Below are 27639 nucleotides of genomic sequence, written 5' to 3'. Positions count from 1 at the left end.
TCCCGAGGACATGCCCTGTGCCCTGAAGTAAAATTTCCACATATCGTCACAAAAAAATCAGGAAATCTGCACAAAAGAAGATAAATGAATCCAGTAAGATGTAAGATCCCCAGCTATTTGGTAGTAATCAGTACCTCGTCTTTCGGAGACAACATATGCCTCATTAACCCTCTGCATGGGGTACCTCGTTGCAAGAAGGGGTCTGGGATGGAGGGAGTCTGTCCAGCAGGAAGCAGGAGGGCAGTTTACTAAATGGTGGTGGCCCGGTAAGGCCTGGGAAGGAGGCTGAAACTTGCTTGTAGCATTGAACAAATATACAGTAAGACAAGTCCTTTGGTAGAGATTTTACGTCTCACAAAGGAAAAAAAGAGGGATGCCCATCCTTCGGGAGCTCTGTCGGTACGCCCGCCCAGTGATGTTTGTGTTTTAGGTAAATTAAAATAGGATTACACTCTGTGATGACCAAGTACTGGACGAATTAGGTTATGCCTGTCCGTGTGAAAGGAGATCTAGCCCAAGCCGAGGCTCTGTCTCACGACACCCACAGTTGGTCCGTGTGACCCGAGATGTCACTATCGACGAGGACTCCGTCATCCAGCCACACGGCCAGCTCCTCATGCCACACGGTCCCACTCCTTGACTGAAGCAGTACATAGATGCTTCTGTTTTATAGTTCCCAATCTTTTCCTCTTCTTTTTCATAAAAATTGTGTTCAAAATCAAAAGGCCCTCTTTAAAAATGTCACCTTTACTTCACTTTTGTCGTCATACTGCTGTCACTGATCTGGCGTTTTCACGCCCAGCTGCCCTGTGGCTGGATGGACAGACTTGCCCTCACTGCCAGACTGTACTTAGGGATGCCGCTTCGATCCACCAGCTGCCGTCAGCGGAACGGACAGACTCGCGGATGAAGTGCATCCCAGAGCCAGTGTTTCCACATTCCCTGGTTTTCCCACAGAGAAGACACCCGAGAGGTCATACACAAACAACCAAGTTCACATTCAGAGTTTTACTGGAATTATTCACTCATCCCACAAAACTACTTTTTAAATTTTTTTAAACCTATATCTTTAATAACTTATACAGTGTCAAACCCAGATTAGGATTCCCTAGTTTGGGCCATTACCATATTCACCAGACTTGATTTTTTAAGACTAGTTAGATTTTTCCCATATCAAATGTGCCCTTGACAGGTAAAGTTTTTCTACATTGGTGATTAAAAAGAAGAAGAAAAAAAAAAAAAAAAAAAGAGTCCACTGTAGGCTTGGAGGTGTCTAACAGAGGTTCCTTCCAAAATGGAGTTTGCCTGATAAGAACGTTGTTAGAATAGCAATAAAGCCTTTTAATGTGACTTCCTGCAAAGATGTGACAGCATTTGCATTATTACTTTGAAATATAAGAAATTGCCATTTAATAGGTCACAGCTGGTCAAGGGTCAGAAAATCCTCTGCTTCCACATATATTATTTGACAAGTGTGTTATAAATTCGGTTGTTTCTTTCTAGTCAAACCTCAGCTACCATAGACATAAACTGACCTGGGTGACCCAGGTCAGGCTTAGTGGAGGCTTAGTTCAAGCGCTGTCACAGGCGTGAGTGTAGGTGTTGGAGAGCTGCACTCCAAAGCCGAAAAGAGCTCCAGCAGTAATCATCCTGCTAAAAAGATCGGTCCTGGAAACCAACAGAGCTGGCGCCATATTCTAGTTGTGTTGTTCAGGCAAATTACTTCATCTGTTCAGGCTCGGTTTCTTAATCTGTAAAAGGGGTAAGAGTAACACCAACTGTTTTAGGGTTTTATAAAAATTAAGTCATGCAATGTGTTTACTCAGCCTGGTAGGCAGCACATGGTTACCAGGGAATAAATAGAAGCTAATACTTCCACTCAGTACATCGCCACCCATCACCTGAAAGTCCTGGGGATGCCTCACAAATGTGTTATACTGACTCGCCTTCCCTCAGTCTCTGGGTACCAGAAGTAGACACATTTTGACAAACGGTCTTTGTTCTTACGTGGTTGACATGGGAGAGGGAAGAACCAGACCCGTAAATATAACGAGGCGTTGCATGGTCTGTATAACTAGTCACTGGGTCATGTATGGTCACATATAGCTAGCCACGTGTGCCGTGTGTCCTCATTAAGGGCAAATCCACTTCTGCAGACTTGCTTTTATGCAGCACAGTAAAACAGAGCAGGTGGAATTAAATCCCCGTGCTAGAAAGCAACGGCCCCCAGCACTAAGCATGCTTGTCCACTTCACAGCAACCTGCGGAGGGACGCTGAGCAGCATGGGGGGTGTGATCTTGAGCCCAGGGTTTCCAGGCGCTTACCCCAACAACCTAGACTGCACGTGGAAAATCGAGCTGCCCGTTGGCTATGGTAAGTGAAAGCATTTTTTTTTTTAATTCCTAAAAATTCAACTTTTTAATTTCTATCTTGGAAAGAATTCAGCTGAATGAAAAACACACCTTACTCTGTTGATGTAACTGTCTTTAATTGAAAGTGGCTTAGAAATTTAAATAACGCTTTGCTTCAAGAACAGATAGTTATTAAAAAATCAATTCAGCCATGCAGCTCTTTTCAAGGCAAATTAAATTAGATGGATGATGATAGAGTAGGCACATGAAGTATAAAATGCAGCATCCCTAATTCAGTTATCCATCTCTTTATTTATAGTACCACCTTTTATAGTCTATTTCTGGGATGTAATAATGGTTGTTGTTTCTTTGGAATGATTTTGAAGGCTTTTTCAAGTTATGACACATTTTAGGACTGTTCTATAAATTTTTGTAATTATATATTGCATTGATTTAGGTTCACGAAAATGGCTTTTTATACTATTTACTTAGGAACTTTCAGGTTCTCTACCTTAAATAATGGATAATTTAAATCATTATGAACACTAAAATTTCATTATGGCCTTTTCCAGAAATTCATAGTCTTTGTGGAATTTTGATTCCCTCTCATGCCTTTCTTTGTCTGCGTCATGATTTCCTTCATGTTTGAGTTCATTAATTTGGGTTTTCCCCACTTGTGAATTTCTCCAAAGCCCACACTGGTAGGTGTACCAAGTTAGGTCCTCACCGGGTGTCCTAGGATATGGTGATTGAGAACTCATCTGCTAGATGGAATGTCAGTTGAATGATGAATGAACTTAAGCCCAAGTGGAAATCCCTGCCCTAGAAGATCATATGGGTCATTAGGTTTTCAAAGCTTTGCCTTAAGAACTTGTTCCAGGAATGGTAACGGCACCAGGAGCATCCACTTGCTCAGCCGAGAGCAACCAAGAGGCACCGTGGGCAGGAGGGCTTGGTGGACGTCAGTCAGGTGCGCGAGCACAGACATGCTGTGGACAGACATGGAGTTTTACACAGGGAAACGGGGAGCGTGGAAGGGGAGACCTCATGGGAGGTTCATGTCCATTGAGCTCTTTAGGGGGCCAGCCAGAGGGTGAGTGGGAAGAGGAAAGTGAGCAACCACAAAAGGACTATAGAGGCTCTCTACTTCTTCCAGGTTTTTTAGTGTAGTTTTGTTTTTCGATCATCAGCTCCGAGTGGTGGGGAAGTAGTTCTGCCCCATGTTCAATCAACATTAGCTCATCTCTTTTCAAGCGCCATCTGTGTCCCTTCCATGGGGATCTGAGATATGGATGTGGTGGATGCAGTTGTTGAACCAGGCAGTGGGTTTGGATCGGACATGCCTGTGACCCCGTATTCCAGCAGTGTCTGAAGGCCGTCGAGGTCACGGGTTTATTAGACAAATGACCACAGTAGTTAAAAGCAGAGATTCAGAGAAACACAGCCCCACTGCAGCGCTGACTGCTGACTGCTGGGGTGTGGTCTACTGAAATGGGAAATGTGCTTTTCTCATCTGAAAAACCAAAAGAGCCACATAGGGTTATGGCGAAGACTAACTAAAACAATTCAAGAGGCGTTCAGCACAGGGCTTGGCATTGTAAACAGCAAAAACAGAGAGGAAAGAACTCAGCGGGTTTATTATTATTATTGTTGTTATTATTCCAACTATGTCCCACTTCCCTTCCAAATCTCATGAGAAATATATTATTCATGAGTAGATATAAATATTTCATTATCTTATTTTTTCAACTTGACCATTCTGTGACGGAGAAGGTTATTGTCTGGCATTTTTCCTCATGTTGCTTACCCATAAGCCAATATGAAAGATAATAATTCAGGGGGGAAGATCAGCCAAGTTATCTTAGGGTCATGACCTATGAACTCAAACAAAATATTTATTTGAAGAAATGCCAAAATGAAAGAAAAGATTTATGAAATGTTACAATTAAAATGATATAAGTCTTTAAATATTTGATATTGCATGCTGTTGGGTTTTGAAAGCATCTTGAAGAAAAGGCAAAAAGAAACTTTATGTCTTAAATCCTAAATATGTATAAAATAGTATCACTATCCCTACCTTTTTAGAATAAATGTAGTTATGCTTCAGAATACAGTTGAATACAGAATACCGTTGAGCCAACAATCTGGGGTTTGGGGTGCTGACCCAGCATAGTCAAAGATTGAAGCATAACTTTTGATTCCAAAACAATTTAATTAATAATAACCTACTGGTGATCAGAAGCCTTATCGATAACACGAACAGTCGATGAACACACGTCGTGTGTTGTATTTTCATTATGTACTGTATTCTTACAATAAAGCGAGCTAGAGAAAAGAAAATGTTTATAAGAAAATCTTAAGGAAGAGAAAATACATTTATAGTTCTGTGCTGTAAAAAATCTGCGTTGTTCAAGAATCAACTGTAATATTACAGATTCAATGTCAGGCACCGGGTTTGCTTGTGATAAATTTTATAACCTATAAATATCCTTCTAAACATGAAGTTACAAATGAGGGAGAAGGCGTGTAAGTGGTAGAGGTCCCTCGACACGGTGAATATTTGGGGTTTTTTCATCCCTGCTAAGAAAGCTTTCTGAGGTTTAAAAAATTACAGAGCATTTTGCTGATGTCGAGAAAACTTTACATCCTAACTTTCAACCCCCCATGAGATTTTTGAAACTCTTCAGTCAATTTAACTTATCCATCTCTGCCATTTCTGCCTTATAATAACATGACTCAAAACACCACCTCTCGCCTTGCTCTCAAACACACACATTTGAGCTCCCCATTTTCAGCTGCCTGTGATGTCTTTTCATCTGGGGCACCCAAAGGTGTCACAGACGCCATTCAAATTCAGATTCATCACTTTCTTCTTCTCTTTTCCTCAGTCTGTCCCGCGGTGGATTCGCCTATTTCACGCCATCTCTGTATCTCCAGCACTACTGTTCTCCTCGCGGCTTCCCTTTCCCTCAACCTTATCTTGGCCACAGGTTCCCCTATACCCACCCAAGTCATAGGCAGACATCAGATCCCTGCCCTGGAAGTTTTGAGAAAGGAAGTTTGGCTTTGGAACCCAGGAATCTGAAAGCTTAAGTTAAACACTCCGGAAGTTTCTTATCACAGAAACAAACAGCGGCATAGCAGAGATGAGCATCATGGGCCTTAATGATAATTTCTTCCCTCTCTGATCTCCCATATTGTGTCCTATGAGCACCAAGCCTTAGGGTGATTCTGGAACATCTCCTGTATTTACCCCCCAGGACGGGGCTTCTGTTTTTCCGGTGGGGCAGATAAGGAGATTGGGAAGATGTATTTCTAGGGAAGTCACTGCAGATGTTTAACCTGGAAAATTCCTGCTGTTAGGATGATTTTGGTAAGCAAGTTGGAAAGCATTTCCTCCTTCAACGCATAACGTGACGGATATTTTACAATAAAAATGCGGTAGAGCTAATCAGCTCTTCCAAGTGAACATGGGCATTGACACGTTGCTGTCGCTACTCACCGCCTGCCCCTGTTCTAGTTCACCCGCGCGTGTGTGTGTGTGTGTGTGTGTGTGTGTATCTGTCGGGGCAGGGATCTCCTAACAGCCCTTTCTCTGTCTGAGGTTTGGGAAACCATTTTAAACAATGTATGTTGTAGTATCTCTGGGAAGTTCATCAAGGAGTGGGTGCGGTGGGGAACTTGCTTACATAAGGCACAAAGAGAAGATCAGGTTATTGTGAATAGGTACTTAAACTTGAAACACTAAGTACCAAAGGAAACGATCGCTTAGCCCAGTGGTTCTCAGATTTGGCTGCGTACAAGGATCATTGGCAGGAAGGGGTCCAGTAGTTACAGTGAAATTCCTGTGGCTGCCCCCTCCATGCTCTCTCTCAGCACTGCTGGCCAGACAGGGAAAGGGGATCCAGAGTTTTCTTAAAAATAAATTTCATTTCAATATTTTTGCAGTTAGTTTTCTCATTTCTTCAAATGCTGGGTATCTGCACGTGCATTCCTGGGTTCTTGATTTTCAGGTGTGGTTTTTGGTCGCTCGGCGCATTGGTGACTATTGTACTGGTGAGCCCAGATGCTTTCAGCTCCCCCAGCTACCTGAACGACACACTCATGCAGAACATGGTATCACTGCCTTTCTTGATGTTTTTCAGTCATGAAGGACTTTCCTCAGGGTCATTTGAGTCTTTCCGTGCAACTACATCGTGTGGGACTGCCCGAGAGCTTCTCCAGTCCGTTAGTTAAGCCGCTACAAGCTTAGAGAAATAATCTTTTGATTATCTCATTCTCTCCCATGCCCACGGATTAGCTGATAGTTTAAACAGGCAAAAGGAATAGTTGCTTTGGCAATATGTGCAAACCTCCTTTGTCTCCCATTGCTAATTATTTGTTCCAGTGGTAACTATTTCCCGCATCCTGTCTCAGGCAGAGAACTCGGCTTTCCGAGTGATGGGGGGACTTCGAGCCAAAGGGGTGGACAGCAGGTATCCTGAGTGCTCATGTCTGGGGGCTCTGAGTTGAGTAGAAAGCTTAGCACTATCAGTCACTGTGCTATGAATTTGCACAAGTTACCACAATGGTTTTGAACCTCATTTCCTTATCTTTAAATTAAATATCATTGGGGCGCCTGGGTAGCTCTCTTGGTGAAGCGTCTGCCTTCAGCTCAGGTCACGATCTCAGGGTCCTGGGATCGAGCCCCGTGTCTGGCTCCCTGCTCAACGGAGAGTCTGCTTCTCCCTCTCCCTCTGCCCTGCTCCGTCTCCCTCCCTCTCGCTCTGTTGCTCTCTCTCATGTGTGCTCTCTCTCTAATGAATAAATACAATCTTTAAAAATAATAATAAATCAAAAATGAATAGAATAAGTAAATATCATAAAGCATGATTCTCACAGGGCTTTTCCGAAACAATGTAACGCCTGATATGGGGAAGGGGCTATTGGGTTGTTGGCTGCTTTTTGTTGCTACACCAGATTCTCTAATGATTTTTACGTCATTTTCTTTCCTTTCCACAGATTTGGGTTGCTGTTTTGTGTTGCTTTGGCAAGCCTCAGCGACACAGAATGTCTGTCTCCATTTTCTCGAATTTTTTTAAAGTCACAGTCAGCAGACATGCAACCTTGTTTTTTGTTTGTTTTTGCTTTATCGTTGCCTTTCATATTTAAAAACCAGCCCACCAGCTCTGCATGCCCTCCTGTCCAAACTGACCTTGTCTTCGGCCATCTCGGGCATATGCAGGGAGGCTGTGAGCTGCTTTGCTGGGAGTTCATGACGCACCGGAGGTGTTTACTAGAGCACTTCATATTCACAAGGTCTATCGACTAAAACACGAGGTTTAACTCAGAAGTCACGGCCACATTACTGTGTAAAGTTTTGTCAAATCCAAAGTAAAGAACCCTTTGTGTGGGTGACTTTTACTGACACTTGGTTTTCAGCGTGAACGATAATCAGACGAGCACAGCGATAACGCGCTATGTCAGGTCCGCCAAATGGACATTCAGACGGATTCTTGTTGCAGTGACACATTTTTACAGCGTTTGGAGAGATAATAAGAGGATAGCTAAGGAATGCTTCTGTCAATCCCTTCATTCTGGCTTCAAGATGCCAAACTCGACACAAGTCACTGAAATTCAGATAGCGGAATAATTCCATTTTAAACCAGATTAATGCTGGGCCCTATTCTGTTCATTTCCTGATGTGTATTAGGAGGTTTGAAATGTGGCTGGGTACTTTATCCTGCTTAAAATGCTAATTTTTCTCCTAAAATCGTAATTGTCATTATTCTATTTCCACGTCAAGTTTAATCCCAAATCAGTGAAGACCACTCTTACCGTTTCCGTCCCTTTGAGATTTTGTCCGTCTTTGACTGCCTCGCCCCTGACCTGCTTGCTGCCTTACGTTTCTTCCCCGACTATGTCACTCCGTGAATTTCAAAATGTATCTCTGGACAAACACATCCGAGGTCTGCGTGTGCATATCTGAAATGAGCCGATTTGAAGCCATTTCCCTGCTCTTTGATTTGATTTGATCCCCAAATTGTGAATGTGTTCTGTGAGTGTCTGGTCTCGCGCTAATTCCCCATGGTCGCCGCACTTCGGGGCATGGACAGAAATGTCAGTAATTCAAGGGTTGTTTGTGGTTGCTCCCGTGTCCGCGTTATGCCTCACGGTGACAAATGTGGTGGGTGTCCCTGAAACTCTAGACCACAGGGCTCAGCAGCCCTGACCTAGGCACAGACTCACTCAAAAAAAGGACAGGTTATTAGTCATAAGCTCTCTTACCAGATCTCTGGGCCCTGCTACAAAAGGAAACCTTGTTTCTAATTCAACAGTGGGTGAGGGAATAAATCCAGTGCATGTGCAGGTTGCTAAGTGGTCCAGGAGCTCAGCTGCCTGAGTGTGGATGGGGCCTTCGGAGCCCAGAGATCCCCCCTTCCTCCCTCCCTTCTCCTCCCTCCCCCTCCTCCCCTCCTCCTTTTGTCCCCTCCTCCCTCTGTAAATGTCTTGGTTCTCTCCTCCCTCCTCCCTCTTCCCCTCCTCCTTCCACCCACCTTCCCTTCCCCCTCCTCTCTCCTCCAGTCCTGTCCTTCCCTCCTTCTCTCCTTCCTCCCTCAATCCCCCCCCCTTTTTTTCTGCTTCCAAATTTGAACCAACATATTTGTTGAAATTTAGGGAAAAAAACGAACACTTCATTGATGGTTCTTCAACAAAGTGAATTACTTAACATTTTTAAAATATTTGCAGACATGTTTTAAAGTTGTAGCGTTACTGCCTACTCCTATATTGTATGTAACACTGGGGTGGCCAAGACCAGGGCAGACCAGGATCCCTCCTCCCCGATGGCTCGGGTGTTGCTAGTGTCACAGGAATTTAATTGCTCATTCTAAAATGATTCTAAGTGTTGGGTGACTGGTTAAAGATCTTTCCCTCACGCCAGGTTTTTTTCCTGCTTCTTGCTTCCTTGGTCCCTTCCTAAGTTTCCCATGCTCTTTTATTTTATCTTATTTTCAGTAATCTCTACCCCCAAGGCAAGGCTTGGACTCCCGGCTCTGAGATCAAGGGTCACGTCCTTTTCCAACTGAGCCAGCCTGAGGTTTCCCCCATTCTATCCCGGCCGTCCTTCCTCTCGCTGTCGTGGTTGAACAGACTTAACACAAGCAGTCTTCTCCACTCAGAACTGGAATATCTCCGGCGTCTTGAGGTTGTTCGCTCTCGCATAGCCCGTTTGTAAACCAGGAACGTGAGCGTTTCGCCAGCCGGACTCAGGTGTGAATCCAGCTCGGCGTGTCCTTTGCTGCCCTGGACATAACACCCAGCACCCCAGGGCCGTCGCTTGCTGGCCGGTCGAATTGTGATGGTACTGATAAGGACTTTGCTGGGTAATTGCGAGAAAAGTGTTTGCTCGGTGGTTGGCCTCACAGTTGTGCCCGGACACAAAGGGCCACTGCTTATCCCTCAGTGCTTCCTCACGAAGTTCTCTCCATCATCGATAGAACCGTTCTTCCGGGATCACGATCCGTGTCCTGAGTGCCTGTGTTTCTCTTTCCTACTCTACTTGGACATTTCTTCCTCCTTTTGCACTGAATGCTGCTCGTGATAACTGTATTCCCCATCAGTACCTAAGTAGAAACGTTTATTTTCATTTTTCTCCTCGCGTACACTTACGTGAGGCAACCCGTGTGAGCATTATCTTCGGTTTTCCAGACCTAGCAAGCATGTGTCAAATATATTAGATGAGAAGTAAAAATAAAGCTTCTCTTAGTGATCAAGGGAGAGAATAACACAGAGTAACGCGTTTCTCATGGATTGGGAGAATAATTGGTAATGGCGATTGGAATTCTCCGTTTAGGCTTTACAAACCTAAATTAGTTGCATGGATTTATGTAAAAACAAATGCCTTTCGAGCCCTCTGTCAACTATTTAAGTGACTTAAAATATTTTAGCCACAGTAGTCAAATAAATTTTCAAAAAATGCCACGAAGTTGTAACAAATAACCAAATGATTCTAATTTTGATTTCCTCTAAATCTGATATTCTTCTAAATTATCAAGAGGAATGTCCTCTAAATGCTTCTAAATTATCCTCTAAGATGAATATGATACCAGGGACGCTGGTCATTTGGACAGTCTTTCGGTGTGTGACCGTGCCAGGCTCTTGACTGAAGTGTGTAAATTACAGAGGGTTTTTTTGGATCGGGTTTCTTGCAAACATCCATAATGTGCTTCGTGTGCATGACACAATTGAAATGATCACTTGTCAAACTAGCAAGTCTCTCATGTGGCGGAACGACCATCCATTTAAAGGCCACTTGGAAAGGCTTACGCATCTTCTTAGACCCATTTTGGCTTCTTTCTCGATAAAGTTGTAAATGAGCGCACAGATGATTAGACACAGAATTACAACCTTGTGTTTACGGCTGTAATAATGTAACAGAGCTGGACAAAATCATTGCCAGATGCGAGTGCCAGTCATTATTCTAAGTATCGTACCCGAATGTCTCTGGGATGTACTCCTGGTAATCACACTGGACCAAGCAGCTGACTTTAGGAACATTAATTACGCGGACAAAGGTCACAGCACCAATGCGTGGCACAGGCAAAACGGAACCGAGGTGTGTTGTGGCCGGAGCTGTGTGCTGTCTGGCACCCAGACTGAGCTGTTCTGCCTCCTCGAGAATTTGTGCGGGGAGACCAAGAGAGCTTGAATCACTTTGGATAAGCATTGATCTTACACATTTTGATAGTCACTTCCATTAATTTTGTGTGTTTTTTCCCAGGTGCGCATATTCAGTTTCTGAATTTTTCTACCGAAGCTAATCACGACTACCTGGAAATACAAAATGGACCCTACCACACGAGCCCCATGATCGGGCAGTTCAGTGGTCCGGACCCCCCCTCTGCCCTGCTCAGTACAACGCATGAAACGCTCATCCACTTCTACAGCGACCACTCCCAGAACCGGCAAGGGTTTAAGCTCGCTTACCAAGGTAAGGGATCCACGGAAGTGCAGACATACCTCTTCCCTTGAGACGGTATTGAAATACAGACCTCCTTGTTTGGAGAAAACTGTGTGCGGCTGGGCCCGGGGCTTCCTGCCACGTCCCAGAGCCCATGCTGTCCGTGTCCGCACGAACGGAGGCACGGACGGGGAGCACGGCCCGCCTGCCCGGCTGTCACCCCAGCCTCACGTTCAAGCCTTGCCGGCGGTCACTGCCTCCGCACGGCCGACATCACACTCCTGAGTCACCCACTCAGCATCACACCTCCTCCCACTTGTCACTGTCCTCTGAGCCACGGGTCCATCGTGTCCTTTCCAGACCAAGGAGCAGAGAGTCCACTTCCAGTGGTAGTGGGGCCGGCAGCGTCCCTCATACTTTGGACCTTGTCTCAGCTCAAAAGAGCGTCTAAAGGTATTATTCAAGCCGTTCCACATGACGTCAGAAAATCAGTCCAGTGCCTGGACTTCATCTTTTTTCAAACCATCTAAATATAAGACTCTTAGACAAGTCTGAACCCAGCATTATCGAGCCATTTCTGACATGGGAGAAAGTTCGACATTTTCCTCTCGTACCCAATAATTTGGGTGGCCTTTCTTGAATATTGTTAAGTCAAATGAAGCTGAGAATGTCAATAGGGCTTTTTTTCTTGTTTTTCAACGTGGTTAAATCCTTGCTTTCTTCAATTCCGTAGACTGTCTTTGAAATTAAGGGCTTTACTATTTTCTTACTAAAAGGTGATGGCATTTTATGTTGAAGTTTCAAACATTGTTACTTAAGTCATTAATTAAATATGAAATATACATTTAGATTTCTAAACTTGGGGTCTCTTAAAATACAAAGTCCAGGTGGGAGGCCAAAACAGGGGAATGAAGGCGGGGCCAGTGAGGAATAGGGCAGGAGGCGTGACCGACCCTCGACCTCCTCCCCTCGCCCCTTAGGAAAGTGTCGCCTCCTGCTTGGGAGGTGCACGTGCACACACACACACTCAGGTGCACACACATACGTAGGTGCACATACACAGGTGTGTGCCTACACATAGAAGCGAACAAACATATGCATATATTCAAAGGGACACACACACAAGTGCACACAGAGACACACAGCTGCACACACATACACGGAGTGCATACACAGGCATGTGCACACACACAGGTGTGAACAGACACATGTACACACACAGACTCATGCACACACAGGGCCACACACACACATAGGCATGCAAACGTACACATGTGCACACAGAGACACCCGCACACACATACAGAAGCACACACACACAGATGGGTCCACACACATCTAGTTACATGTAATTTTTAGTGTATCTTTGACTCGCGTTTCTTCAGCTTCCCCTTTCCGGGGACATGTTTTGAGCCGTCGTGTCCAGCAGCTTTCTCAGTTCCCATCCCTTCCCACCTTGTCTCTCCTGTGCTTATTCAGCCTTTGACCCACCGTCGCGCCCCCACGGCACCCCCATGTGCTCACCCCCACAGGCGTCCTGTCCTGTGCTCCTCGGTGGCGTTGCGCGCCTCCCCCCTGCTGGCTCGGTGCCCCGCTCCCCTGCTCTGCGGGACAACACATCTCCTTTGGTGATTCCTGTCCACCAGGCTTCCTTCTTCTTTGCTCTCGGACTCACAACTTCCATGCAGGGCTCCCTCGGAGCCCCCTATTTTCATTGTTCACTTCCCCTGAGTGTCCTCAACCCTGCTGGATTCAAAGGCGGTGGCCTCGATGAGCAGTGGGTAGATCTCCTGCTAATCTCACCCGTTCAAGTTCCACGCGCCCTAGAACCAGCTGTCTGTCTGCTGCTGCCCCGACCCCGGGCTTCATGCCGGCGTTGGAACCCTGTGTGCAGCACTGAGCACACGCTTCGCTTTCCTGGGTCGGCTCATCTTCCCGTCTTCCCCAGCCCTCTGAGTAAACAGGGCACATTTTAGACAGTTGTCTGGGCTGTAAACCCGGGACTACTCGTGACTCCTTGCCCCCTCTGCTGCCCCAGATGCTGCGCATTCATCCCTGCCCCAGCTCCGCTCTCTCTCTTGGGTCCCGGCAGGTCCCTCCATCTACATGACACGCCTCCTCCTAACCAGCCTCATCTTTCTCCTAGAAAACTGTCAGACGCTTAAAACTCTTTAACACATTGATTCTTCTTACTTGAGAGGCAAAGGCATGAACACCCCTGGTATCTACAATTAAATGCCAAGCAACCTGAGGCTTAGTAGGGAGATGTTATGGGCAGGCATTGTTTATGGCCCTGGGGGAAGAGGTCTATTGCAATAGAAAGAACGACGCTCTAGCCATCAGACCAGCACAGGGCTTCAGGGTTAGGCAAAAGGGGTCTTCCTCTACAGAGAGGAGGGGCAAGCCTATGGGCACTGGGGGAGGGGAAGCCGGAGAGGCCATGGTGGGTGGTGGGCTGGAGAAATTCTTACCCAGAGGCAGACTGCTCTCGAGAGCACTGGCTGCTAGCTCTGGCAGAGGGTGCCAAGGGAGGGGACCCGTGGAGGGAGACATGGGCCGAGTCAGCGTGCGTTTGTTCTGACCCATCAGCTGAACAAGCAGCTCAGCTAACCATTTCCCAGACCAAGAACGAGAATTTGGAAGGTTTATGCCTCATCAGGTCCTAGGCAAACACAGGTGCTCCTGAGTCTTACCTAAGCTGTAGGGTAGAGGAAGGTCGCGGAATGAAGGCATTTCTGGGAACGGAGAACGGAGAGAGGGTGTGTGTGTGTGTGTGTGTGTGTGTGTGTGTGTGTGTGTGTCTTGGGGAGGCTTCCCTCCCCTTTCCTGGTGAGAAGGCTTCTGCCGGTGTCTGAGAGAGATGTGCGTTTCACTTTGACACATCTCCCTTTGTTGTGTCCCCTTCATCTGTCCGTGTGGCTGAACTTAAAACTTGAACAATATTTATGATGAATTCATGCCTCTCTTTCCTATTTTTATGTATCTGGTCTCTCGACCCTTTAGCTGTTTCTATTGAAGCATATTCTATTGAAGTATGAACATTGCGTTCATGATCATCATTTTAAACTTGGATCTTAAAAGGTGCCATCCGTTACTCAATTGGCAAGATCTTGATGTATGAGTCAATAAGAAAGATGTGCGTAATTACAGTTTCTTCCATAAACTTCCAATTAAGTGATTTATCTCCGTTGATCTCAAGAACTTTTGAAAAGTCTTCTCCATTTTATTTATTTATTTATTTTTTAAAAAAATATTCTATTTATTTATTTGACAGACAGAGATCACAAGTAGGCAGAGAGGCAGGCAGAGAGAGAGGAGGAAGCAGGCTCTCCACAGAGCAGAGAGTCCAATGCGGGGCTCGATCCCAGGACCCTGGGATCATGACCTGAGCCGAAGGCAGAGGATTTAACCCACTGAGCCACCCAGGCGCCCCAAGTCTTCTCCATTTTAAATATTTTAAATACTGAATTCAAAATTTAACTTTTCTTTCCTTTTTGGCCTCCAAAAATCAAATACAAATTCCCATGAATTTATGTGAAAGTTTGGGAACTATACTTTAGTATAGTTTTGAAACTACATTTTATCTTACATAACACTAACCTCCAGAGTTCAAAAATATTTTTTGTTTTATTTCTTTTGATATTTTCCAGGTAGGATGATTTAGGCCATATCTACCCATTTCTAAAGCTTTCAATTACTTGAATCCAAAAAGAATGGTTTAAAATACATACATACACACACACAGAGTCTAAATAGAAATTATCTAGACAAGAGGTCATATGTTGCTGCCGTTGGCTAACACAATATCATTATATATATTTTCTCTAAGGATTTCATTTATATATTTGACAGAGAGAGACATAGCGAGAGAGAGCACAAGCAGGGAGAGCAGCAGAGGGAGAAGCAGGCTTCCTGCTGAGCTGGGAGCCCAATGCAGAGCTCGATCCCAGGACCCTAGGACCATGACCTGATCTGAAGGCAGACGCTAAAAGACTGTGCCACCCAGGCGCCCCAAAATATTATTTTTTAAATTTAACTTTTAAATATTTAGAATCAGATTTCATACGATTTGTAAAATATCCATAGATCTACTTTCCTGTATCTTGCAGTGACAGAATATGCAAACTTTCGGTCCGTGTTCGCACAGAGGAACAGCCCCCTCAGGTGTCCTAGTGACGGCCACCACGGAGGGGAAAGGCATAGATTTCAAAAGTTTCCTTTAGTCCCTGCAAGCTTTTATCGCTGATGCTGTCTCTGTCGCCTTTAAACGTTTTGTTTGGTGAATTCTCATCTAGGCCAAACATCTGGTTGCCTGAGCCAATGTTTTATTTACTTGATGCCTGACTCTAAGTATCCACGTCAAAAAATAAATAAATAAACAAATAATTCCTAAGCAAGATATCCTTTTCTTGTAGGCAATTAATTTCCTATAAATTAGAGCCGTAAACATAAGTTAAATAAAACGAATGGGAACATGAATTTGAGGTGTTCCAAATTCTTGAAGGGTATCATATCTGACAGGGATGACAATTAGGGAGTTTATCAGTGTTTCTCATTTTATAAAATTTATAAATGGCAAAATGACACAGTTCTGACTTGTATGTCACATCAAAATTCCTAGGTCCTACTTGAGATTTATAAGTTAAGCTTATAATTAATAACTCATACGAAGATACATAAGTCATGCAGATAAAACTTGTCATTCTCAACGATGTCTCTGCCATATCCCTTGTTCTGAAACCCTGTCATTTATTTATGGCCGTGGAAAGGTCAAAAATGGCACATTGGATGTAGCTGTCCAGAAGTTAAATGACTTATACAGAACTTGAGATATGGAAGGTGAAGAGGGGTGTTGAATAAAATTGAGTTCATGTGCCCTATTTCTAAGTCAAAGGCTGAAAACAGAAGGGTAGCGTGACGATATTTATCAATTCTTTCGATTTTGGAAAATACAGCAGACATCCGAAAGACCACAGCATGATTCCACTGGCACTCCTATTGCGCACCTGTGATTAGATACATGAGGCCGCGTTGCTGGAGATTGATAGATGTAGATAATAGTTATTTTCCTAGACCCGAAGGATTCCCTCTGGAAGATAAAATCCAGTGTGTTTTCTTCCTCTTTTAATATGGGTGTGGGCTTATTGGTACTGAGGTTGTCATAATGTTTGTGAAATTTGGGGTCATTAAGAATTTTAGTGACTCTCCTTTGCTTTCGGTTTTTGTAAGTCAACATTCGGAGAAGTTGAATATTCTTCTCTCTCTGTGTCTCTTTCTTACATTAGCGTGTAATAATGTCATGCCAAAAAAGAACTAGGTCATTTTAATTACTTTAGCACTAGGGAGTAAACATGCCTTCTTTCTTCAAAGATCTACTCTTCTTCATGTTCCTTTTGCTCTAGGTACTAAGCACCTTTATTTTTTTATTTATTCACTTATTGAATCCTGAAACTGTGGAATTTGAGTGAATTGACTCTGAGAAAAGACATGTTGATTTGTCGAAGCGGATTTTTCCCCTTTAGGAGGAAAGGCAATTGCCCTGCCTCTGCGTGCAGTGAGCAGCCGACGGTCCCTCCGAGCGGTCCGTGCAGGTGCACTAACTGCCTGGTCGACCCCCGGCACGTTTCTGCGTGAAATTCCCCTGCTTCTAAGAGTTACTCTCCTTGCTTTCACCGTGGCATTCGGAGCCGCCCTGGGTTAACAAGAAGAGCGAGGTTGGGGGTCCACTCTGTCCTTCTCCCCCACCTACATGTGCGAGTCAAGCTCTCAACAGGCAGCTCTTTATACGGAAGATTATCTCACATTTTAAAAAATGCTTAAAACCGTGGACAGCAGGTAGCTGCATCCATTCTCATCCCCTCTCGGGCATCCTAGTTCAAGAGGCAGAACGTGCCACCCGCAGTGGTGGTCCGCCTTGTAAGCTGACCCGCCTTCTCCCTGCAGATGGTGCCGATTTGCTTTTCCTTTTGCGGGTTGGCCGAAAGGAGAGGTGAGGATCTCAGTCGGCTCCTCCCTTCGGAGACCGTCCGTCTGCACCCAGACGCGCTGGACAGTGCATGTCAGCTGTGTCTCCTGGGTGACGGCTCCTTCAGGAGCCCACATCTCTGGTGAGATTTGCTGCGTGCCCCCTCGTCGGTCCTCCCCAAGCTTCCGAGGTAGTCGAGGAAGTGGATTCTCAGGACAGTGTGTCGTCTCTGGGACTCCCAACAGTTCCTTTTGATTAAAATCAGACATTTCTCCACGAGAAAAGTCGAGTGAGCCCTCCTCCTTGGTCGCTCAAAGCGCGAGACACGATCGTAGTCGTCGCAGTCGGGAGCAGGCAGCTTGGCTTCCCACCCCAGCCGGGGCTTCGGGCTGCCCCAAAAGCACGGGATCGGCTGCGACCTTAGCGACAGTGGAGGCCGGTTTCGCCGGGAGGGACTGGGGTCACGGAGCTTACATAACCGGGAAGGAGCCCAGGGGGCGTAATCAGACTTCCAAGTGAGAGTCAGGGTCGTTACCTTGTTACTGGGGGAGAGAGCTCTGCCGTCCCAGCCGCCCTAACGGCCGGTCTAGGACACAGGGAGTCATGTTCGGTGCCCGCGGGAAATCGTACCAGCTGCCATGTGGCGTAGGTGCTGCTGGGCCCCAACCTGGGCTTTTTCACGGGGAGGGAAGTCGCTCACCTGACGGAGGCTTCAGAGTCGCGCTCCGTGTAGAGGTGGGTGCGTCTGCCACCTTCCCTCGTGTCGCGGGCTGTGGCTGCGAGCGAACACGTGTGAGTCTGCGTGCACGTGGGTTACCCGCTCCTTCACGTGACAAATCATTGGGAGTCTCTAGTAACTGTTTCCTTGTTGGTAACATATTGTGATAATTGAAGCCTGTGTCGGTGTCCCAGGGGCACTGCCGAATGTGAATAGGAACTTCCAGTGAGGAGGTGCCGTGCGGGACGAAGTTTTATTCGATCCTTCCCACGCGGTACCCGCCATCCATTGAACACGTGTGTGCGTGTCTGTGGGTTTATTAGCAGCTGTGCCATGTGTCAGAACATGCATTTCTCCAACAGAGTTTATTATATTTCAAGCAAAACAAGAGTGAGAACAAACTGCTGATCTCATTCTGAAAGACTCTAATAAAAAAGGAAATCGGCTGCTCGTTGAGACAGAGTATGGGATCCTGTTCTTTTCGTGAACGTGGGTCTACAAAGTAAATGTAGACCCAAAGAACAAGATTGCAAGCAGGCATGTCACACACCGCGGGTATTTGCTGAGCCATCTGGCCCTGGCTTTCAGGAAAAGGGTGTTTGCACGGCTTTCAGTGTGGGGTGGCCCTCGGCAGCGGCGGGCAGCCTCGCTGGGTGTTGGCCAAGTTTTTGCGGGGAGGAAGGGGCACAGTAAGGGGAAGGGAAAAGGAGTGTGTGTTTGTGTGCACGTGTGTGAGTGAACACGTATGGATCTGCCAGTGTGTGTGTGAACGTGTGTGGGGGGTGCTTGTGTGCAGGTGTGTACGTGTGCACGTGCATGTGTGTGTGTGTATAGCTTGTGCACGTGTGGTGTGCGCTTCTGTGTGTTCATGCGTATGTCGTAGAAAGAGAGGGAGACACGCTGATTTGGGTTGGTTTTCGGTCCGACCGGTCCCTATCTTCATACTCACTGCATAGTTCTCTAAGCTTCTAGTTTTCAAGTAGGAGGGGATGATTTTATAAAGCAATTGATAATGACAGACATGCCTCTAGTCCGTGAGGTATGTTTCTTCAAGGCAAATTTTTTTTTGTATAGGTTAGAATGCTCTTTTCTTTTGGACAGCTCTAGATTTTTTTCTCTTGAAGTCTGGTACTTTGTAGGAGATTTCCACAGTCAAATATTGTAGTTTATAAGATGAAGAAAAATAAAATTAGATAACACCTTTGTAGGCGGAGCAGCTATTGTCTTGATGCTAGATTGCAAATCCCAAATTTGTGAGCTAAAAGCCCTTTTTCTTTTGCAAACAATTATTAGAGCTTTGAATTTCATTAATAATTGTGATTACAGTGCTGGAAGAAGTCCTTAACTAGGTAATTTCTCCTTCTCATGGTCTTAGGAATTCTGTGTTATAATGTAGCCTCACCAAAAAGCAGCCCCAGAAAACTCATTATATTATTGGCAAATTTTTGATTTTGGTTAAAGGAAAGTTTTATCTCCATACTGAGTTCTAAAACCTCCATTCAAAAGAGGATGGTGAGTTAAGAATCCTCCAGCAACTTCTTTCCTCTTAGTATCCCTATATCGTGCGTGTAATTCCCTATTAATAACCAGATGTGCTACAAATAAAATGGAATAGATTTTTAGCACACAGCAGTTTATAAAGCCCCCTGCCTGGACCACCCTATGTGATTTCCACTCTGACCTTGTAGAGCAGACAGCCCTCCCTCCTCCTGTGCTAGTCCAGGGGACATCTGAGCAGACTGTGGGACAGGTGGATTCCTGCATGGCCCCCTGGGGGGACTTTGTCTCCCCCCAGGTTATTCCTTGTTCCACACCCTGGGGGAGCCAGTGCTGGCATTATCTCCAGCTGCTGGAAGACCTTTGCATTGATGCCTCTCCTGATTTTTGCTTCCTGCTTGTAGTCACGCCTGAGCTGTTTATCTGACTCTTGTCCGGACACATATAATTGCAAATATCAAAATAAGTAATGAAATGAAATTAAGGATTTTTTTAATCTGCGAACTACAGAGAGGGTTTAACTATACTGTTACAATTTAAAATGTGTTTCACGATTCTGGAATTTGCAGAGACACTGTGTGTCAACTGCACAGGATCTTCATTATATTGAAGATGTAAATATGATTTATTGCGTAAACTATTTTATGAAAAAGATTGTACTGATAGTAATTGCTAGCACAGTAATTGCTAGCACAGAACTTTAAAAAGTTCTATAGGAACTTTTTTAAAAAATTAGAAAATAGATTTTTAAAATTTTTTTTTAAAAATTAGAAAATGGAATAGATTTTTTAAATTTTATTTGTGATGAACAATTAATTAACAAATCAAAACATAAGAACCACATTATTTCTTAGTCAACAACACTTAGACTGGAGTGCTAGTATAATTCTCTTTTAAATTAGAAGGAAATTAGGTCCACATTCACCTGACATTCTTTATAGGCAATTTTTACTATCATTTGTTTTACTGTTTTAAAAAAGTCAATTCACACCATCTACTTTTCTTCCAAGGTAAATCACCATCAAATGTATTGTTGGTATGTGCTTTCCAGCTTCTAAAGCACGCAGTTAGCTACTTATTAATTGGAAGTTGTTATAATTCTGTTACTACTAATAATTAGCTGTTTTACTTAGGATAGTGAGTGGCAACTTGGAGAAGATACGTTTTATTTTTTTTTTTTAAAGATTTTATTTTTATTTATTTTACAGACAGAGATCACAAGTAGACAGGGAGGCAGGCAGTGAGAGAGAGGAGGGAAGCAGGCTCCACGCTGAGCAGAGAGCCCAATGCGGGGCTCGATCCCAGGACCCTGGGATCATGACCTGAGCCGAAGGCAGAGGCTTTAAGCCACTGAGCCACCCAGGCACCCCTAGAAGATACGTTTTAAAACTTACTGAAGGGGCACCTGGATGGCTCAGTGGGTTAAAGCCTCTGCCTTCTGCTCAGGTCATGAATCAGGGTCCTGGGATCGAGCCCCGCATCGGGCTCTCTGCTCAAGCAGGGAACCTGCTTCCTCCTCTCTCTCTCTCCGCCTGCCTCTCTGCCTACTTGTGATCTCTGTCTGTCAAATAAATAAATAAAATCTTAAAAAAAAAAAAAAAACTTACTGAAAATGTCCATTTAAGAAACCGTATGTGATCACAGCCTTCTGAATCCCAGACTAACTTAACGTCTTACACGTGAGCTTCATTCTGTCTGTTCCAGCCTACGAGCTCCAGAACTGCCCAGACCCACCTCCGTTTCAGAACGGTTATATGGTCAACTCGGACTACAGCGTGGGACAGTCCATCTCTTTCGAGTGCTACCCTGGGTACATTTTGCTCGGCCACCCAGTCCTTACCTGTCAGCACGGGATCAACAGAAACTGGAATTATCCCTTTCCGAGATGTGACGGTAGGCTAATCGTTCTTGGCAACAATTTAATTTCTCATGTATATAGTAGTGCATTAATTATTAAATGGAGATATTTAAAAATCCTTTCATTTACTCAACAAATATTGATTAGGAATCTATTACATTAAACTCATTCTACTTATTACTGCAGGAATATATCATATGCCAGTAAATTAAAAATATGCATAAAGAGGCCTTGCCCTCATGGAAATTGCAAAGAAAACAATGTAATAAATGCAAATATGTATAACACAAACCAGACCCAAGGACACTGTCTGGATGAATTGCGTGGAAAAGGATGGCATTGGTTTGCGAAGTGACCAGGGACATCTTTATGATGGGGTAGTATTTAGAATTACAGTCATCCCACCAAATTATGGGATTAGTGGAGGAAAGGATGCTTATCAATTTTACCCCTGATTGTTTTTTCCATTTTTTATTGTTAAACTTTTATAATAAACATATATTGCTTTTGAATTTAAGAAAACTGATATTTTCGTGGTGGGCCTTGAAGTATATATACTATTTTTCTTCTCAGAGATGGAGTATCCGGGGTAGAAAAAATAGTGGAAGCAAAGACAGGGTGTAGACACAGTCTTAGGAAAAAAATAGTGCAGTTCAATAGTGCGTGATGGTCAGGGTTTCTCAGGAGACGTGGGGATCAGGTGGTGACGGAGGGAACTCTGGATTCATCAAATATCCCTAGTCTAAGCAAGAATCACTTCTTTGAAGCTTCTCTGTGACTACCTGATATTTTAGATGATTTTGAAATTTTGGTAATATCAAGTTGAAATTAATAGACCAAATACTTTATTTATGAGACAAGCATATGAAACAGAAAAGTTCCTGTAAACCTAATATTAGAACATTTAATACAGAAACCTTTGAGTGAAAAAATAATGAAGGGGCACCTGGGTGTCTCAGTGGGGTAAGCCTCTGCCTTTGGCTCAGGTTATGATCCTAGGGTCCTGGGATTGAGCCCCGCATCAGGCTCTCTGCTCAGCGGGGAGTCTGCTTCTCCTTCTCTCTCTCTCTCTCTCTCTCTCTCTCTCTGCTTCTCTGCCTGCTTGTGATCTCTATCAAATAAATAAATAAAGTCTTAAAAAACAAAAAGAAAAAATAATGAAATTATCAACTCTGTGGTCCTCTGAAATGCTAAACACATATCCCACCAGGAATATAGGAAAGGCAACTTGGCTGTGTTTGAATTTCTTCTGAAAAAGTAAAAACAAAACAAAACCACTGTTGGACTTTTTAAATAATATTTTTCACCTGTATTTTTCCATTCTATATTATTATAAAAAAAACTATGAAAAAAGAACTTTAGCTGTATTTTAATTCCTTATCTTAAAAAAAGAAATAAAAATTAAATTGCCCCAGTCTAATGCAAATTTAATAACATATAAAACAACATTTAAAAAATTACTTTATGACACTAATATAGCAGCAGTATATCTACTGCTTTTTATTAAAACACTTAAAAACCTCTTTTTACTACGCTCCATTTAAAAATTCATTTATTTGCATATCTATAAAATACTTTGAATTATCACAATTAAACCCTTTTCTTATTTGTAATTTTCACCTGAGTTCTTTGTATTTATATGCACATGGAAGACAGCTTGGCTTGATATTAAAAAGTAGAATTAAACATTTAAAAAGGCTTCATCACTTTGTCAAGGTCTGTTTTCAAATATAGAAATAGCTGCTGGCTTAGAATTATTCTGTGAGCGTGAAAGTAACAAAGTGTATTGTTCGTGATGTAGCCCAAAGGGGGTGCGCCTTGTATAATGACGTCGTGATGTGTCACACGACCCAGAGTTGGCTAGACTGAAGCTGAGGTCCTGCCGACACCAGCTGAAGGACTGAGAGCCGCCCCAGACCATCCTGAGGTTGGGCGACTCACTAAGACTGCTCACAGAACTCACTAAGCTAGTGGACTCTGCTTGTGGTTTGTAAGAAGGAAGGGACACGTGAAAATCCTGGGGAAAGATGCCCAGGTTAGAATCTGGGAGGCTGCATCACTCTCAGGGACCAAGGGGTGACAGTGTGCCCCAGTATGGCCAACCTGAGAAGCTCCCTGGGTCTTAGTTCTGGGGGGTTTTAACTGGGGCTCCCTGAGGCAGGTATGACTGATGGATGGATGACCTGGTGGTTGATGTCAGCTTCCGACCACCTGATATCCTGTAACTCAAAGACAGCACCTTAGAGTCCATGACTGACTGGTCTTTCCGGCAGTCAGCCCATCCTGAAACTACCGGGTATGGCCAGCCCACGTGAGATAAAGATACGGCCACCAGGTGTGTTCTTAACTCCCTCCCAACCCACAACCCCCAGAATAGAGGCCTAGACCTCTCTATAGACAAGGTCAAATTCTTTACTACCCAAGTATTTTTACCATCATATCTCTCTTCATATCTATAATGTCATAGACAAAATAAAAAATGAAACAAAACATAAAATTCAAATAAAATTATATCATAAAGTGAATTTTCTAGGCACCAGCCAATGTGTGTTGAATATCCTCTCCATATTGGATAAAACACACACAAAAAATAAGCGGAGGGTATTGTTATATAACAAAAGTTATTTTATCTGATTTATTTCATATATATATATATATATATATATATTTAACATATAATGCATTATTAGCCCCAGGGGTACAGGTCTGTGAATCGTCAGGCTTACACACTCACAGCACGCACCATAGCGCACACCCTCCCCAGTGTCTTTGTCGCTGACAATGGTGGGCTGTAAAGATGTCCATTCGTTGGTTACGCTCCTCATAAGACACGGGCAAACTGCTGATTATCGGGGATGCTCACCTGAAGTGTATATTATTAATTCACATTGGATTTCCAGTTGAGACTTATTCTTGATGTATAGGACAAATGTACTGTAAAACAATCTTCAAAGTTCCAACCCTGTAAACCTCAGAAGAATCTCAGAATAAATGAGAGATACTCAGGGGGTGGGGGGGGAACCATAGAAACTTTGAATAGCTTCTGGCATCTTTAGTAAAAAGTGAACAATTCAGGCAATCAAGAGTCAAGAATTCTGAATCTTAAGGCATCCGTCTTCATAAGCATATTCATAGGTACCAATTCATAGGCACGTGACAATTTTACTATGTTTATTGTGTAAGGATTTATTATGTAAAATTGGTGTATTCTAAATTTATCCTGAAAACTATCTGAACTAAAAGTATGTTATCTATTAAAAGAAAAAAGAAAAAATAGGTCTCAAAATGACTTGAGAAATTAAAACATTATTTTTGCCAATAGCATAATTATATAGAAGTCTCAGTTTAAAAGATGGGATATAATTGTTAAAATATGGTTAAAAAGACTTATTAGTTTACTAAATGTAATTTGACAATTAAAGATGCATCTCTACTTACAAATACAGTTTAAAAAATTAGATTTTTTTTTGTTGACCTAATGTTTTATCACTGAAATATTTATGTGGCTATACATTTAAGATTTTTTTTTTTTTTAAGTTAAGCACTGCCCTAATGTTCAACTTAAAATGTAGTAATAACTGGTGGGAAATATGTGGACAGAGATAATTAGTAGGATAACTTAATACGTTGCAATTAGCTTGTTAGCAACTTCTTTCAGATTGACAGATTTTGTAAGCAGAACGCTATTTGATTGAATAATTGACATGAGAAATTCAACCAACCAAAGAATGTTATTATATACATAATTTTTAAAATTAAGGTTTACCAAGTTGATTGATGAATAATCTTTCATAATAGTTTCGAATAAAAATGACATCCTAAAGAATACACTTTTTACTTATATTTATAAATATTTATAGCATTTATATATATTATAATATGTTATATATTGTATATACTATTTATGATATGTATATAAAATATTTATCTTATAAATATTATTTTAAATATTTCCATTATGAAACACTCCCTAAGATAGAGTACATTATGTCCCTCTATCTTAAAAGCATCATAAGGAAACCAAAGTTATTGAAGGAAAAAAAAAAATAGGTAAAAAATACCTGTAGAGCTCCACACACCCGGTGAGATCAGGCGTTCAGGTCCTGGTTATGTTAACAGTCAAGAGTTTAAAATTCGTAAACACTCATGCCAAATGTAGGTCCTTGTTGTTCAGTACTCTAGGCTTTTCTTCAGCCTCCTGTTAGAGGGTAGGCAGAAATCTTAATATAATCCTAGAGAAAACCATGTGTAAATTATTTGTAACTGTCCTAGTGATATTTAGGGCTTTTAAAATTTAATTTCTGATTGAAATCACTTAAGCTCTTTCTATCCTTCTCAATTCAGAGACAGTCACTTTGTACACGTTTAAGTGGAGGAAAATCCCAATAAAGACATGTCTTGGCACCCCTTGACTTTTCCCAAGTCTAGCCCCAGGTGGAATGAAGTAATGGTGAGTCTCCACCTCCCTGTGCTGAGGTCCACCCTGCCCACCAGCTCATCTTCCAATATCTTCTGGCCCTGGCTTCCCATGGGCAGGAATGGGTGAGACACACCCATCACTTTTTGTATGAGCCGCCTAAAAGCTCACGTCCTCAAACAACGGTGAGGTGAACAGAATCCACAGTGATATGGCAGCAACGCCCTGTCCAGTGGAGTGGGGTAGGCAGTGAGGATGAGGTAGAGGACATTTTACATTAAAGTAGGCACTGAACAAACTCCACATTCAGGTAAGACATCACCTCCGTCATAGTCAGCATACCTAATGCTGGCTCTAGAATTTGCTACAAGTGGACAACTTAACCATCTTCATGTACATATTTTTCCCTGGAGAATTGCATGCAGAAATAACCTGAGAACTCTTTCTCATTAACCGGACCTCACACAGCGGTCCTTTCTCCCAACCTATTCTTAACACACGTGCGTGTCGAGAGTCGTAGACAGCGCTCCCTCTGACCCTCCTGGCCGCCACGCCAGTGGGTGCCACTGCTGGATATTCTCCCCGAGGAGAGCTTCTGATCCCACCAGGGAAAATCCCAGTCCCACAAGGTTGCCCCTGCCCTGCCCCAGTTTGGATGCTAGTCCCAAGTCCGGATTGTCACTGGTGCCCCTCATTGACTGGCTGTAATTCAGAAGGTCTCCATGACTCCCTCCTCCTACTGCATGAGTTTACTAGAGCAACTCACAGAACCCAGGAAAATGTTGAACGTACAAGATTGCAGATCAGGGGCACCTGGGTGGCTCAGTTGTTAGGCCTCTGCTTTCAGCTCGGGTCATGATTCCAGGGTCCCGGGATGGAGCCCCACATCGGGCTCCTGCTGGATGGGGAAACTGCCTCTCCCTCTCCCACTCCCCCTGCTTCTTTTTCCTCTGTCTCTCTCTGTCAAATAAATGAATAAATAAAATCTTAAAAAAAAAAAAAAAAGGTTACAGATCAGTACAGAGGCTATAACTCAGAAACAGCCAGATGGAGGAGGTGCAGAGGACGAGGTGGGCTGGAAGGGGAGCAGAACGTCATATTCTCTCCAGGAGAACCATCCTCCCAGCTGCCCAAGTGTTCACCAAGCCAGAAGTTCTCCAGACCCCAAACTTTGGGGTTTTTATGGAGTCTTCATTACAGATGTATGATGATTAAATCGCTGGCCAGTGGGAATTAAGTTGACCTCCAGCTCCTCAGTTCTGTGAAGGTTAATGATGGGGCTGAGATTTCCCATCCTCTCATTACTTGCCTGGTTCCCCGGCAACTAGCGCCATCCCTGGGTGCTTTCCTAGTCACCTTATTAACAGCTCAGGTGTGATCGAAAGGGTCTTGTTATGAATAATGAAGGATGCCTTTATGTGTTTTATCCCTAAGCTTTTATCCAACGTTTGCAGAGCCCAGAGCGTATGCCAAGAGCAGGGAGGAAGACTGAATATTTGTTTCTTACTAGAAATCACAACATCACAGTGTGCACTCCCAAATACAAGAACGGCTGTGTGTCTAGTGACTCTTCAGCTCCTGGGGTGGGGGACAGTCTGACACCCACGTCACGTCTGATTGTGAAGCGTAGCGCCTAGTATGCCGATGTGCTCTGTCCGGCCAGCTGGCGGCCTCCCTTGTCGCTCTGTGGCCAGGCTCCCAGCTGGCAGTGAGGGGCTTCGAGGTGCCCGGCTTGGCTGGGCTGTGCCGATCCTCCGGTGACCAGGTGCCCCTCACAGCGGCTTAATGACTGATCACCTCAGGATTCACGCCACCTTAGATCCCACATCCTCTGTCCCTGTGGACTTCGGGTGGCTTTCCGCCCAGACGTGGAAATCTAAATATGCCTTTG

At 43.8% G+C, this 27639-nt stretch overlaps 1 protein-coding gene across 1 annotated transcript in view; it reads left to right on the top strand.

Annotated features, from left to right (window-relative positions):
- The window catches only part of CSMD1 (CUB and Sushi multiple domains 1), a gene marked incomplete at both ends in the record, with an annotated part of 1981616 nt that overhangs the window by 1807893 nt on the left and 146084 nt on the right, over window positions 1–27639 (top strand). Inside the window, 3 exons of the mRNA XM_080796866.1 lie at window positions 2258–2374; window positions 11114–11323; window positions 21178–21366. Coding sequence (XP_080652992.1) covers window positions 2258–2374; window positions 11114–11323; window positions 21178–21366 — 516 coding nt within the window. The remainder of the gene's footprint in view (window positions 1–2257; window positions 2375–11113; window positions 11324–21177; window positions 21367–27639) is intronic.

This window comes from Martes martes, assembly GCF_963455335.1.
Source record: "Martes martes genome assembly, chromosome: 2".
Classification (NCBI taxonomy): Eukaryota; Metazoa; Chordata; class Mammalia; order Carnivora; family Mustelidae; genus Martes; species Martes martes.
Note: the sequence above shows the minus strand (reverse complement) of the source record. Positions and strands in the feature narration are given on the sequence as shown.